General features: G+C 41.2%; 2 protein-coding genes across 2 annotated transcripts in view; both read right to left on the reverse strand.

Annotated features, from left to right (window-relative positions):
• TXK (TXK tyrosine kinase) overlaps positions 1-1,230 on the reverse strand; it is a 14,331-nt gene extending 13,101 nt beyond the window's left edge. Inside the window, exons 1-3 of the mRNA XM_010146622.1 lie at positions 1,160-1,230; positions 822-924; positions 17-222 (exon numbers count right to left, since the gene is read on the reverse strand). Coding sequence (XP_010144924.1) covers positions 17-222; positions 822-924; positions 1,160-1,230 — 380 coding nt within the window. The remainder of the gene's footprint in view (positions 1-16; positions 223-821; positions 925-1,159) is intronic.
• Positions 1,231-9,429: 8,199 nt separating this feature from the next.
• TEC (tec protein tyrosine kinase) overlaps positions 9,430-16,390 on the reverse strand; it is a 31,126-nt gene continuing 24,165 nt past the window's right edge. Inside the window, exons 10-17 of the mRNA XM_010146624.1 lie at positions 15,970-16,103; positions 14,642-14,716; positions 13,697-13,868; positions 13,326-13,542; positions 12,712-12,776; positions 11,658-11,776; positions 11,140-11,297; positions 9,430-9,507 (exon numbers count right to left, since the gene is read on the reverse strand). Of these exons, the coding sequence (XP_010144926.1) occupies positions 9,430-9,507; positions 11,140-11,297; positions 11,658-11,776; positions 12,712-12,776; positions 13,326-13,542; positions 13,697-13,868; positions 14,642-14,716; positions 15,970-16,103 (1,018 nt within the window). The remainder of the gene's footprint in view (positions 9,508-11,139; positions 11,298-11,657; positions 11,777-12,711; positions 12,777-13,325; positions 13,543-13,696; positions 13,869-14,641; positions 14,717-15,969; positions 16,104-16,390) is intronic.

Raw genomic sequence — 16,390 nt, forward strand, 5'->3', positions numbered from 1 at the left:
ATGCCCAACATCTTACCCATGTTGGTCTCTTGCCTTCCACCAGTGAGGATCATACTGTTCGAGGATAATGTATTCTTCTGACTTCTTGAGTGTTAAATCCAATGGTCCTCGGGCAAAAAAGTCATAGAGTGCAATAACTCTGGGTTTTTTTGAATAGTCTTCCAAGGCTTCGGGAGGTAGAGGAGGTAATGGCTTGTTCTTTGACTGCAATTTCTTCGTATGCTAGAGAAGAAAAGTATCTTTCATAATTAGACTTTTCTCCCTACCATTTCTTGCTTAATTCCCCTACTGTCTCACCGTCTCAGGAACTAAAAGGAACTCATCGTGGTCATTACTTCCCTTTGTAAAACACCATCACCTCGTCACTTGTAAAACTGCAGCCATTCTTAGCAAATTGGCAGAAACATAACCATTTTCTTTGGCATCAGGTTAGGTTCTAGCTTTGCATTTAGTTAAGCTTTGAAAACCCAGATTAATTCAACTTAGGTCTCGTAAAACTGAGGTGGAAATTTCACGTGCCAGCTGAGCAAGGCGAGCTTGCATCTACCCAACAGGGCAGTCCCACCTTTCCCATCTCCATCACCCAAATCTGAAAGTGGGAGAAGGAACCACCTTTTCCATGACAGCAACCTTGGGAAACCTCACTTTAACCCTGTATTTACATCAGTGTGAATCTTCGGATACCTGTACTTTGTATTTTTTGGACAATGAAGCAGCTGACATGCTCAAGAGTTGGTCACTCCTCCGCTTGTTCTGGTCCTGAGACATCAGTATGGCACATCACCTCGATTCCCTTTTCACCTGCCAAAAACTTTACTTACCCTGCACTTCCAAGAAGACGCATAGGAAACATCTGGTTGTGAGGCTGAGTACTGGCTCCCCACGCCACTACCAGGGTCCAGGTTTGTTTTTGTTCTCATCGCTCTGATTTTTAAAAACATGAAGTATTTTTGTGAATATATACCTATAAATATTCACATAAAAACATGCACGGATATATATATGTGCTTTCCTTCATATTAAGGATATGCAAGGTAGAGTGTCTTTAAAATTCTGCATAATTAGCAGTTCTATTTAAAATACAGGGATTTTAAGAAGTCCTTTATGTCTAGGCATTTTGATCATCCTAATTGCTGAAAATCTTAAGCATTTCACATACCTTTTTTGCACTGTGCAGCAGCAGCAGCAGCAGAAAACAGACTGGATGGTGTGATCTGTGAACAAGAACATTTCCCATATTTTCAGTATTCCTGTTTGTTTGTTTATAGAACTTACAGAATTAAAGACTATCACATGTGCTTATCCCCATTATTGACTCTGTCTTGCTGTGAGAGAGCTAGTAAATCATTAAGGCTGAATTTACAACCACAAAAGACAGCAGAGCTTTCTTGCTGCCCCATCCGTTCATTCCCGCTGTCTCCCTTACAATGTCTTAGCAATTAAGAGTAACGCAATGAAGGGGATGAGAACATCATCAGGGACAGGAGGTGAACTGCCCCCTTGAGTAATGACATCTTTTAGATCACTCAAGCCAAATACAAAGCCACACTTGCACAACAAGCTTTTTATTGTGACGTTTATTAAAGGAGACACACTGCATTGCATTTTTTGAAGTAAACTCATTTTCCCGCTTCTGTTGTGGCCATTAATATGATATATGCATTAGCCCAGGTTTAAATGCCAACAGAAGACGTGCCAAGTGATTGATAATCCTGAGAAAAATACACTGGACACATCAACACATAACTCATACGTTTAGATCTAGTGTATCTTCTACGAGCAGCAGAGCGGATATGGTATTAAATAGGTCAGAAGCATTAAGAAGATCTGAATGAGGGAAATAAATGGTTGACATCCGCTCTGGTCCAGTTCTACACAGGCTGAGACCTACTTTCTCCAACTTGTGCTCCCACAGCAGTTCAAGCTGAGCTGTGGCAGCTATAGTTCTGTCCCCTTTCCCTCTGCACTGCTGCTCATCTCATCTCAAACTGGGCAAGATGGGAGGCTAAACCCATAGGGAATTGCTCTCTGCTGGGTCGGCTCCTTCAGCTGGTTATCACCATGCATCGCTGTGGGCAGTGGGAGGGCAGCAGCACCAGCAGGACGGGCTCAGGCTCTTGGGAGTGATGCACGCCCTTCTGGGAAGCAGGAGAGCCAGGCGTGCAGAAACAAGGTTCCCGTCACTCCCAGCTGCACTCCCAGAAAATAAATTTTATATCCCACTCCAGTGAGTCCTGAGTTTTCTCTGCCACAGAGGCCACAGTATGAAGAGGAGCCTCAGAAAGTTATTTGAAATAATGTATCTGAGATGTTGGTATTTTGCTGGTTTATTTTTCCCAAGGTATGTCTTTCTTCTGCCAGTCCCACTAGTGTCTTCCACTTCATTTGTTTTCCTCCCATGGAATTTTTGACTTGTTGATGTCCTTATCCAGCCTGGAATAAATAGGATGTCCCTTCTGGTGTCCTGTGAGACTTTTTGTCAATGTCTGTTACCAGCATTTCAGCAAAGTGTGCTACGAGTGTGCATCCTAGCACTCAAAACGTTAAGCAACCTTACAACACAATGAAAATATAATTATTTTCTCTCTGAAGGTACATAACTTAGCAAATATTGCACTAACAAAAGAAAGGAGAATGTCAGATGTCAGAAAGGTAAGACCAAAACTTAGTTCTTGGAAGAGACCTGTCTCATAAGTGTTTTGGTTAGGCTATTTATCTTGAAAGTCGTGGGGCAGTTTCCCTTAGACTGTTGCATCCTGTGAAGAACCTATCATGTGGGAAGCTGGCGAGCCTACATTAATCAGAAGACACTATCGAATGTTTGATGAAAGTTTCCACTGACGGCTCTGCAAAATGCAGTGATCACAAATACCCAAGCCAGCTGACACCGACAATTTTGTCTAAAGAAACCAAGCTGAAATGATACGGGCACTGCAATTTATTTGCTGCATGATTTTCCAGTACATTGGACTGTCCCTCAGCTGTTTACAGCTGTTTCATAAACAGTGAACACCACAGGGGAAAAAATTCTTGTGTTTTTACTTCAGCCAGTGCCCTGAAGTTTAATTGACGTTTATTTAGTATGTAGTGATGTGCAAAAAGAAATACAACACTTGAAAGCTTGTCTACTTCTTCCGATTAAGCCATATGGCCTAATTAAATATCTTATTCCTCATTAGATAATTTGCTCTCCTTATAGAACACTTAGCAGAAACATTCAGAAGCAGTGCTGCAGAGTTTCAACGTAGTGCTAGAATGATCTTCTAATAAGAATTTAAAGATTTTCAAGCTGTTACCACAAAAGTGAGGGGTTCAGACCGATGTAATTCTGTCTTGCCTTTCTTTATAAGCCCAGCGATATGAATAAATCTATAGTGTAAGCTCAGAAATCCTTTTTTGCCTCCAGTGAACTTCAGACTTGCTCCGTTAGTGGATGTTTGTGTTTGAACCCCAATTTTACTGTGCTAAAAGCAATTAACAATAAATGAATGTATGTGATGTTTTTAAAAACATGCCAAGCATATATGATGTTATATATTTAGCCTCTTGTCCTGTCCGTAAAACCACAGAAACGGTACAGGTTAAAGCTGTAATTGTGACGCTTCCTCAGACATGTGCCTCATTTGGTGAGCGATTTTCCCAAGGGCAAAGTGTCTAACATCATTAAAATCACAAAAAATGACCCAGTTCTGCAGGCTAGGAGTTAAGGCTCAGATTAGACGAAGGCCATGGGCCAGACAAGCCCAGGCTGAACTGAATTGCTGGCTCCTGAGGATCAGCACAATATTTGCACAGTTCTGCAAATTCTCTTTTTCCTCATTCTCCTTATTGGAGTATTTTAGGCGTGAAATCACGGCCTATCAATCCAGCAGATATTTATCATCCTAAAGAAGAGCATTTCCAGATCTTTGAAAATGAACGTGTCTTTACACATCCGTTCTCGGCAGCCTGGCCGCTTCTGAAATTCTTTTGTCCATGCACAAGTCCTAGAGCACTTACGGAATGAATTGGGTAGAAATCAATACAAGCGTAAATTAATGCAGTGCAAACTGTTGATTTCTGTTTGGAAATTTGACGTATCTGCCAGGGAATGTTACTGAGGAACACAGACAGAGAAAGGCCTTCAGTTCTGCAAAGCTAAGTCCTGCTTTAGCTAAACTGAATTAAGTCAGGAAGTTTTGACCTGATGGGTTGGAATTTCAGCATCTCAAGCAAAGACCTATGTATTGACCTATGCATTTTACATTCTTCCTAGTCACTGGCAAGCTTCTCGCACATTTTTTTGCCCCTCAATTAAAATCACACCTTTTGAGTTCCCAGCTCACTGCAGAAAGGCCTGAAGCTGCTCTGCGATGCTGTTTGAGAAGGACTTGGCCAACACTGCAAACGGTGAAAGTGTCGATACACTGGATGAATACTTTGCCTGAACAGGCTGGCATCTCGGCCTTCTGCTAGCGGCCGAGGAAGATGCTCACTGCAGCGCTACAGGAAGCCTGCGTTTCCTGCCTGAAGGTTCTCACAGTTATACACACCCTCCTCTGACTCGGGCTCTTCCTTCCTTTCTCTTTCCTCCTACTCAGCAGCTGTCAGACAAACCAAGAAATAGTAGTATTTTTTTAAACCCCTGCATTTTAATGCAAAAAAACCCCAAACCCATTATCTTTTAATATGCAAATAGGAAGTTGAAAATAGATTCTTGGAATTTACTCGTTTTAAACATTTCTTCTTGATTTTCCTTTCTGCTACACCCTACCTCAAATCACTGAAACCAACGCAACTACTCTATCCGATTTCCTTCAACTGTGGACCAAGGACATTTCTTAAGCAAACCACTCTGGATTTGTCAAAGGATGTTAAGAGTCACATATGTATTATCAGACCTTGACACCCCCGGTCCCTAACTCAAATAACTACATTGAAGAGTTCATAAATTAAAAATTAATCAGTGATCAGCGAGAGTTGTGCTTCAGCAAGGAATTTTTGGATTCCAAATTTCAAAGAGAACAGAGGCATCAAAAAGATTTACCGTGTTATGAATGACAGACTGCTCAGACAGGGCACAGGAAAGGAACATAGGCTAACAGAAAGAATTATTCCATAATTTGTAACAGTAGATTATTTTTGAAGCCTGTTCACATTAAGTATTTATGGATCTATCCTTATTTTCGTGTCCCACTTCTGTTTCCTACCCAACCAATTTTTTTCCCAAAAATTCCAGAAAAAAGCAGTTAAACCTTGCTTCTTTTAAATCCACAGGAAGGAAGGTTTCTCCAGCATCCACAGCCCCACCAGACCTTTCAGCCCACATTTCCCTGAGTTCTATCAAAGCATAAGCTACCAAAACACATTTGGCTTTGATCCTCAGGGTACGTCATCATGGAACAATTAAAGCCAGCAGCTTAAAACCTGGCTTTAAATGAAACAAGATGAATATTTGAGCTGTTGAATCTAGAATTTGATAAATCTTCCTTCTTCAGTTGTGGGGAAAATTTAATTTCTCCAGTTTCTGATGAAAGCTTGCAACCTCAAAGTTCAGCCAATTCTACAAATAATTTAACACAGGAACGAAAAATGTAGCTCATTTCACTAATCATGTCTTCTGTCTTTCTGGAAATGACTATATTAGGAGGAAAACACTTGTTCTTAAAACAGTGTTTTATTATCTCCCTGGTCACAGGTTAACAAATATGAATCCCAACACTAGCACAGAGCCATGATAGCCTATCGAATTATGATGCCCAACCTTTTAGCACCCACAGTTTTGAAAAAAGAAAAGATATCACAGCAAGGGAAGCATGCGGATGAAGTGGAAATACTAGGAAACTGGTGTGGAAGCTAGCATGACAAATACTCAGCCTAAAAATCCTGCAGCTGACATTTTCATAACCAACTTTGAGACCTGAAGCCAAATTTATCCGTTCACAACAGAGCAGATGGGATGCTAGAGGAAGAAAAGGATTGGTCAGCTGTCAGGAAGAGCCGTTTGCTCGAGAAGCTGAAAGATGGTCCCACGAAATCAGAGACAGCATAGTGAAAACACACAAGTCCTTTGAGATGGTCCCTTGCAGCCACTAACTGGCCTGATAACGTCCCACAACACCCAGCAGTATGGTTTGGGTTGATAACATTGTACAAGCAACAAATCTGCACGCCTTTCTATGTGCAGTCTTCCTCCTATCTTCAGTTACCGCTTGAATTTGCAGCCTTGGGGAAGTAGGATCCAAGATAAAAGCAACAAGTTAAGAGATTAATTTTTATAATTTGCATTCTATTATTTCAGCAGTTTCTTGATTTGAGTTTCTCTCCCTGATTCCCTGTTTCCCAAAGCACTACTAACTTAGAAAGTACTCTAATCCACGTCTAAGGTTTGGACTCTCCTAGCCTGTTTTGCAAGAAGCCCTTGCTCCTGCAGCAGGGCAGCAGTGTAACTGTGTTGAGCTTCACCCATCAGACCGTTACCGTAACACATGGTATGCCTCCTGGTCTGGTATGTCCGTCAGTTTTTAACAGTAGTAGACAAATCAATAACCCAGCAGAAAGAAAGCCACAGTATAGCTGACTTCTAAAAATACTTTAAAAGACAAGCTTTCGGCTTTTCACAGGTACAAGCTGAGACATTCTGTCTTTCCTGTGAGTTACTTCTGCCCTGGAGAGGAGAGCTCTAGTTCTACCAAACTTCATATTCACGGCTGTGCTGTACAAGTTTTTAAGGACAGTACGTGGGAATATCTCCCTATCTGTACGTAAAAGTAGCTTCTTTGCTGAATCCATCCTACAACGGATTCATACTTGTGCTGTAAATTTGAAAGTCAAGACAAGCAACCTGAACAGAGATCACCTGAGCGACACAAGAGAAAGCTGGTTGGTATTTTTATGGCAGTATTAAAAAGCTCCTTTGCTAAGTAACGCTGCTGCTGCACAACACAAAACTGCAAGAACAAAATAAATGGCCCAGTTTACTCACAGGTAGAAAGAATCATGGCTGGTTGTCCGCTTATATTCAAATGAAAGTGCAAACCTCTCTCTATCACTTGTGCTAGTAAAGCAGCCTTTTGCTGCGTTGTTCTGATACGAAACATGTAAACCACAGATACTGCTTGACCCCGCCTACTTACCTTTTTGTTTAAAAAGACAAAAACATCCCAAACAGACTAGACACTAAGCTCACATCTGTTTAAAAAAAAGCTTAAAAAAGTGCTTTCTAGTATCAAACACATTTTACAGAAAAGAATTCTTAAACTGTAATCAGTAGGGCTAAGTATTTCTTAAAAAAAAAGGAAAAGAATACAGCAGATGTAAATCACACAGCATTTGGTTCTGTTCAGATGAATATTTGACCCCTAACATTTGAAAAAAAATCAGCTATAGTTAAAAAGGGGAAGGAGGGGGAAGGACTGATGTTGCTGAAGAACAAGTGAGCTCATCCAGAAGAAGTGATGGTGCAGCATTTCAACCTGCCTTTGAAGACATTAGGAGAACCAGCAAGACTGCTGCCTCCAGAGGGTTCTGATCCTTCCCCGAATTAACCAGCTAAGGCTACAGTCCACTAAAAAAATGCGTCCGTCCAGGAAGTAGGTGCCTCACAGTTCCTGACATTCTAAGGAAGTATCTTCAGGTACTGGGAAGAGGCAGGTGAAGGAAACTGAGGAAACTGCTGCCAAAAGCCTACAGAGTTAGGGTGTATTTTCTCATGCAAATCAACAATAAATACACAATTATGGTAAAGAAACAGGCTTAAGGCTCATTGGAAACTATTAATCTCCTGATTTTCCTATGCTTTGTTCTTGTTTTAAGGGCAACGTGACTTACTACTGTAGAATTCCTCATGATGCATTGCTGAAAGTGTTGGCAACGCCATACTCTGCAGGGTCCCCACTGAGAAATTGGGGTGCAAAGGAGCAGTTAGGGAAGGAAAGACAAGCCTGGCTTACCTTAGATTTTCCATATTCCTTTTCCTGCTACTCGTAGAAAGCCGTAGATTTTCCACTTTACCAGTACATGCTGTTGGTAGTGACTGGGTAGTGGTTTGGACTCAGCATGTTGACAGGCTGGTTTGCATCGCTGCAATGATCTTCTGAGACTTTCATCGAATCACAGACTGGTTTGGGCTGGAAGGGACCTTAAAGCCCATCTAGTTCCAACCCCCCTGCCATGGGCAGGGACACCTTCCACTAGACCAGGTTGCTCCAAGCCTCATCCAGCCTGGCCTTGGACACTTCCAGGGATGGGGCATCCACAGCTTCTCTGGGCAACCTGTTCCAGTGCCTCATCACCCTCTCCGGGAAGAATTTCTTCCTGATATCCAACTGAAACAGGATTCAGCAAGACTGTGGAGATATTAGCCTCTAGCAGAGTGGACACGGCATGGAGCTTCTAAAGAGAGCTCAGGCATTCCAGTACCTGAAGGGGCTACAAGGAAGCTGGGGGGGACTTTTTACAAGGGCCTGTAGTGACAGGACAAGGGGTAACGGGTTAAAATTGAAAGTGGGGAGGTTTAGATTGGATATCAGGAAGAAATTCTGGAGCCCTCCTTAATCACACTTGAGAGTTTCCCTTCTTTCATTTACAACCCCATGGATTGAGTTGTGTATGTGAGTGAAGGTAGGACAAACTTGTGCTTGAAAACTTCAAGAGGAAAACACATTTTATATAAATAAATGCATGGAATTTCTATATTTACAGTACATACAGCATATAAATTATTTTATAATTAATCCAAAACAGGGTACTATGGTACAGTGATGGCCAGTTGTGCTGAATCTTGGGCTTATTTTTCACGAGTAACATCAAGAATAACCGTGGGAGGTCTCTGACCAAACATCCGAGAACAGCTTGGGGACTATCACAGCTCAGTTCTGAAGCAAAGCTTTTGGAGTGTTACACTGCACTGAAGACCGTGCTGTTAACAATCTACTACGTGCAAATGAAAGAGGCACGTTTTGTGCTCTTGATATGTCATAAAACTCCCATCAACTGAGAAAAATGTTTCTTAGGGAATCCCTGGAAACATTTCGATGTCAGTAAATAGCCATTTATAGATACCTTCAATTTTTAAGCATGCAAATCACTACTAATACTACTGCCTGTGTCAAGAGAAACTCGGAAACATGGACTGTATGTACATGAACCCAACCCATTAAATTCAAGTTCGGCTCCTGGGCTTTGGCCACATTCTCTCTCTTCCTCCATGAAGAGATGAATTTGCCAGCTATGCAATAGTGACTTTTCAGAGAAAATACAAAGACTGCTAGGATTGCTGAAGATCCTGTGCTCATTTCCCATGTAAAACGCCTTCTGCTGGAGTGGATCAGATGTCACAGGTTCCCCACGCTGCTTAGCAGCACCCAGCAACTTTTTAAAAAGAAATGGTGAGGCCACATCTCCGGGAAGCGGCGTCTTTCCTCCACTTGTGCTGCCGTTGTCGTCTTTTCAGAAAGCATCTTCACCCTCGGCAATGTCAATGATCGTGTGAAGCAAGTCTTCAAACGTCGGGCGTCCCTCTGGCTTCTAAAAATAAAAAGCATGCACAGCTGTGATCAGGAAGCAGCAAAGGTCCGTAGATTCTGAGAGATTACTGGTCTTCATATCATTCTGTTGCAATTAATTTATTGTTTCATTAGACATGACCTGCAAAAATATTTCCCTGTGTGGATTTTGGATGTGTCGCTTAATCTCAGTGTGACTTTTTTATTTTTACGCTTTGAAAAGGCATAAATAGGTGTTGCTGTCTATGTTACAGTCTTCATAGAACTCATTACTTCGCACAGTGCTGCTACTTTTTCACTTTTCTTCCCCATCCCCACATTCCGCAGTGAACTGCTCCCATCTTTCTTTACTCAAGTTGTTCATGCTCCTAAGAATTTTGAGTGTCATTCTCTGAAGTGTCTTTTACTTCAGTGTTATTTTTTGGGCTCGGAAATGAGGCTGCATCACAGCTTCACGCAACGGCATCCTTCACCGTCTCTATTTATTTTCCATCCAGTTCCTTATGTGCCACTGTTTGTTTTGTTTAATTACGGCAATACGCTGAAGTAGTCTCTGCGCTAACCTTGCTGACACGGTTAATTTAGCAGCTTCTGAATGTCTGGGTAACCTGCACTTTTCCTTCATTTATCAGCCTCTTTAGATTTGTATCACCTGCTGTATTTTGAAGCCTCAGTATGCACTACCCTCTACAAATCATTAATGAATTTATTAAATGAGGACTGAGGTACCTACAGTTCAATGTATCTTATAACAAAGATTGAAAGTATCTTGCCATTACTTGTGTCCTGTTTGTGATTCGCAAGGATTCTTTCTCTCCCATGTAAATACTGCTTAGATTTTACTGTTAATAACCCCTGATGAAATCAAAAGAATTTAATCAATTCATTGATGTTCACATAAATCCTAGAAATACATACTAATATTCAAACAGCATTGACAAAGAACTTATTGTTATCTCCCAGGTAATTTATCATTCCATTTTAATGACCATTTGTCATTCCATTGCCCTCCAGGGCACCGTGGTTTTTAATGTATTTTTTGCAGCATAAACCAACCGGTTTGGGAGTTTTACGTCTCACCAGTTGGCTTGATGACTAATTGCTCTCTGTTCCAGCACTTTCTCCTCCAAGACAAGCGTCAGTCAGTATGTCATCTTTACAACTGGAAAAGAGCTGCTCTTCCCCAGCACCCCCTGTGGCAAAGACTAACTAGAAATAAATCACGTTGCTCTCTCCATCCTTGGTTTCCTCAATTGCTCTCTCAAAATTAGAGGCATCTCATTGAATGCACCTATCCCTATTTATATAATATAAATCACCTCTGGGCGATTCTGACTGAATTTTTTTTGGTAGCAGTGTTTGTAGGCAGCTATAATCATGACCACCACAGATTTAGCAATTATTTCATTTTGTTACTAAATGCATTTGCATACTTAATCCAACAGTCCGATTATTTCACAGAAGTTTCCTCAGTGGTTTTTCTTATCGCAGTTCTAGTTCAGTTGCAAACCAGGGGGAGATCTTTGTCTTAGCAATAAACACATGAATAGCTGCGAGAGCTGGATACAGTCAGAATGCTGCAATAAAAATTAATTACTGTTGCTAGATTGACCTCTTTTTTTCAATTCAAAGACAAAAAAAAAAAAGTAAATACCTCCTGCCAGCACATCATCATCATTTCATACACCTGCTTACAGGCTAGTTTGGGCCGATACAAACGATGGCCTTGGCTAACCATCGTTACCACTTCATAGTTGGAACTTTTTTCAAAGGGCATTTTTCCTTCCGTAAATACTTCCCACATTAAAACACCTAAAAACAAGAAGAAAATAAACAGTAAGAAAATAAGCAAGTAACTTCTTAAAAATATATGTGTATTTTGAGCCCTGGGCTTAGGATTTCTGGTAGATAAATAGTTTGAGATCCATATTCTAGAAAGTGTTCACATGTCATCACTGAACACACCTTACTCTAGTAGCATGGCTTTTAATAAATAACACTTCTAAAGGTTGCTGTGGAGCTACATGCAAGCATAAAACTGTGCCAAATGGTTTCTCCGAGCTGCTTCTCAGAGCTTCATCTCAGATGTCTGAATCCTTCCCAATAACTGCAGCTGAACTGCTATAGATAAAATGTAAAAATAGTGCTTTCTTTCAGTGATGAATGTCTTACCAAACGACCAGACATCTGACTTGCTGCTGAATCGGCTATAATTAAAAACTTCCGGGGGGCACCATTTCACAGGAAATTTAGCCCCTGAGGAGCTCGTGTATTGATCATCAAGGACATACCTAAAAAGATAATTAAAAGAAAAGTCAGCCTCCAAGCCTGCCAATTATAATTTAGGTTTGCATTTGAATATTAGAAGCTCATATTGCCACCTAATGGCCACGACTGTTGGCATCACACAATACAAACAACTCCTCTGGGGCAGCACTAAGGTTTCAATCAAGACACGGTTCATTTTTTCTTATGACCTCAGTCTTCTCTTGTGATTACTAGCTACACAACACAGGTCTAGGCCACCTGCAATTTAAATATCTGTATTACAAGAGAAAATGATGCAAAAGCATAAATTCCTTGCTCTGTTTCTCAGCGGCCAGTCTGAATTCAGATGTCAGGGGATGTGCAAGCTCAGTAGAACAGAAAAGTGGCAAAAGCCAAGAGCAGCATGGTCAAACCACTGTGCTTTAACACATTCCTTGGAGGCACTGCTCCCCACCCCCTGCCTTGCCCACACGGGTGGGGAGCAGCACCCACCTGATGTAGCACCCACGGGTGCTAAAAAGGAGAATAAATTAACGCATCTCCAGGCCTCAGCCTGGAGATTAAAATCTGTAAGACTAAAAATCAGTAATCTTAAAATCTGTAAGAGTGTCACAGATGCTACAGAAAGTTGCTAACAGAACACCAGTCAGACCACAGAGTCAGTTCAAAGCCAGACCTCTCACAGTAAGTGCTAGACGCAACTTACTTCTTTAGAGAATAAACCGCCTAGTTTTGATTTTCCAGAATGAGAATGAGTAAGGCAATCAACACATGACCACAGACCCAACAAGCTCTAAAGGCACTCCAAAAAAATGAACCAAAGGATGTTCCCTGTTGAGGTCAAAATAGATTGGTTTTACACATAATTTTAGCAAGCCCGCGTTGCCTTATGATTAAGTACAAGGGTCAGGTGAATTTTCCCAAATCCCCACAGGTGTGTCTGCACACTCAGCCATACCTTGTCATTCCGAAATCCGACACTTTGACCACTCCAGAGTCGCTCACCAAGCAGTTCCTGGCAGCCTGCAAAGGGAACGGTTAGAGCTGGATGGAGAACTTGCAGTCTCTTGCAGACAAATCACAAGTCTAATAAGGACTTGATCCCCAACGCTTAGCAAGTTCACCGATCGGCCAGGTTCAGTGGTGCATTCTCATTATGCTCTGGAATCAAAGGTGCGTGTGCCTTTGCTCTTGACAGTACTGTTTTGACAACTAAACCATTTTGTAAAAAAATCACCAGGCAGAATATCATCTTGAGGGGATCCACGAGGGGTGAAAATGGCAGCAGCACAGAGCAGAGATATGCTATTATTTCAGTGCAAATAGCTATCAATGCTTTATAAAAATTTCAAAGATATTTTATTACATCTTCTCAGGAGAGAGAAACTTTGCCTGTTTTCCTCTATGGGGCAGCTTTATAGAGTTGCTTAGAATGTAAAGAGTCACTTAAACTACTTATAATTTTCTGCAAGAACAAAAGCAGTCATTTACAAACAGGCTGTTTCAAAAAAGAATAGATAAGTTCAAAATTAAAATCTTTTTAAAAGAGTGCATTGCCTAATGGGGTGTTACCAGGTCTCTGTGGATAAAGCTGTTTCTCTCCAGGTACTCCATTCCCTCACATACATCTTGGCACATAGTGAGCAGGACGTCTTTACTCAAAACGCCCCGTTTTTGTCTCAGGTAATTGAGAAGGCAGCCATGCTCCATGAACTCCGTCACGATGTAAATAGGTCTCTGTTGTGTGCACACACCATACAGCTGAACTAATTTAGGATGTGTTAGCTTCCTGAAACGATTGAGATCGTATCGTTATTAGTTCCTCCACCCAACGCTAGCTCTCCACCCCACAAAACTGCAAAAATACCACCCACTCCAAGTGCTTTAATTATAACCAGTATACAGAGGCCTAGAACTGGCCAAGTGCCAAGCACACCACTCACATCATTACTTTGGCTTCTTCAATGAAATCCTCTTCGTACATCGCGCCTTCCCGAATTGCCTTGATGGCCACTTTATACTGCGCCCTCCATTTCCCAAGGCGCACTACGCCGAACAGACCGCTCCCCAGTTCTCTCATGAACGTCAGTTCCGAGGGATTAATTTCCCATTTCTCTATAAAATAAAACAAACAAAGGCCCATGACTCCTGTATTAAGGAACCAGCTGGACTGGTAGGTGACAAGGAAGAAAAAAAGGGAAACTGGATTACTAACAAATTAGGGAATTTAGGGAGAAAACACCTTAGAATTAACTTGAAAACTAAACACTTCTGTATCTCACAAAACAGACTTTTAAGTAGACATGACCTTTAATCAGCTCCTGGCCAACACAGAAGGCAAAACTCAAACTTTCCTGAGGCCAGAAATTACATACTGATATTATCAGTCCTGACCTCAACAAGCTGCCATCACAGAAAGTTGTGCCAATGCGTAGCAGCCGCTCGCGTCACCGGACACGCCACACTTAAAACAGGTTGTTCCATATTTGTATTAAAAAAGAACCCCTCCACAAAGATCAAAGGGCGAAGATTGAGTCAGAAGTCTGGAGGCTTATGAAGGAGCCAAAGGCACAGCTCTTTAACAGGGCAGAGCACAAGGTGCCCACAAAAGCGTGAAGATGCCAAATTCCCCTAGAGCACCGGCGACACATTCTGCTTCTCCTCACTGCTGCCCTTGGCACCACATGCCTACCACCAGTTGTAATGCCTTTGCACGCTGATCCTCTGAGCAAGCGTGTCCAAGGTGCAACTTGGACCTGCCTAAGTTAGCAGAGGCGATCACAGTACAAAATTAGGTATTTTCAAAATTTTTAGAAAACATGGTACTATCTTAACATACATAAAATCGTTCGAAAAGATACATGTAGATGAATATAACACGTAATTACCATAGCTGAATCCTGCTGTTGTTGGTGCCGTCGTCTTCTTTGGGGTCACTGGGTAACGCAGCCTGGTAACAAGACCTGAGGTTCAACGATAATTCAAGAGACACAGTTTACTTCTCAATTAGCGCCAGGCAGCAAATCAACCACTTGTTCACTGCAGACTTCAACACTGACTGACAATAAGCTTATTGTTACAGACACCTTTGACTGTATTTTCTGCTATTGTGTTGACTATTCAAAGTGGCTGCAAGAGATACACAGGAGCACTCACTGCATCTGACTTGTTACATCTTTATTGGTTGGTGAGAGATGGATATAGATATACGCATACGTATGTGAGCTTTCCAGTTATGCTGGCAAAAACAAAGGCTGAGGACCCCTTTCATAAATCAGATCATAAAGATTATTTAGAACTCACAACATTAGTAATTTCTGTTTCACAGATATAAATCCCATCAGTTTCACATGGTGATTTTATATATACAAAATAAATGCTGCATGCTAGCCGAATGTTCTCCTAAAATACTGTCAGAACGTGATATGACAAAAGGAATGAAACAACTAAAAATAAGTCGTAAAATCCATTATAATACATGAAAAGCCAGGTTATGTTTTTAAAGCATATTTTCCAGAAAGGCATTTTCCAGAATATCATCAGGAAATGTTGGGTTATCTGAGTTTGATATAAACATCTGGAAAATACAGCTCATGAGCGAAGTTAACACACAGACTGGACTTGAAAAAACATATACTATATTAGTATCTTTGCTTTGAACCTGATTCCTAAACTCGCCCCATCCCATTGCTCAGTGGGCGGACACCAGCACCAGCCATCAGCTACAGATTTGAAGTGTCTAACCTTTACAAAGACTCATCTTGAGGGATTTCCTGAATAACACATTACTGTTCTCCTCATCTGTTTGCGATATGGGAAGGTTACATTATTCTAAGCAGTGGTGACCTGCAGCTAAAAAGCTAGCGTCTGTGAAGTAGTTTGGGGAAGTACCATCCCTATCCATCTGCTGTGGGTTACAAGCAGCTGATGGAGACATGGTGGAGCTAAACGAATGACTTTTCCTGACTTGATACAGCTATTCTTCTGCTACTCTGGGGACAGAAACACTTTTATATATTTTTGTATATATATATTTACAAAAACCTTTCAAATGGTTGCCTATATTGAAAAAAATGTGAAAATGCAGTGTCTCATGACTTCCCTGAAAAAGAAGCATCTATAAAAAACTAAAAACTTACATTAAAACCCTAAAACACCTCACACTCCTTTTCAAAATAACCCTCAGTGACAGAAAAAAGAAGTCCAACTCATCTACCTGCTGCATTATGTTTATGATACTCAATTATTTCTGGAATGGAGTTAAAGAGATGTTTTTCTGCGAGGTAGTACTGCTTGGGTGATGTCACTGTTTCTTTTATATGGTAGTGTCTTATTCCTGACGAACCTTCTCTGGAAAAATAATAACAATAACAATAATAATAATAACAACAATTATAGTCAATAATGAGTCAACAATTAGTCTATATAGTGTCATTTGTTGTGAATTTTTTTAGGAGGAGCACACTGACTAGGAATAGGAAACAGAAAGGGCCAGTGTGGATGCTCAACATAACATGCTTCAGCATCAGCTTGAATATCAAAGATCGCGAGTGCTGGCAACTCGCCTCAGACCAAGTCGAAGATTAACCTGTAAAAGGTTAATTTTCAGCCTGGCAAGCACCCCGATCCAGCCCACT

Source organism: Eurypyga helias, unplaced genomic scaffold (assembly GCF_000690775.1).
Source record: "Eurypyga helias isolate BGI_N326 unplaced genomic scaffold, ASM69077v1 scaffold3062, whole genome shotgun sequence".
Classification (NCBI taxonomy): Eukaryota; Metazoa; Chordata; class Aves; order Eurypygiformes; family Eurypygidae; genus Eurypyga; species Eurypyga helias.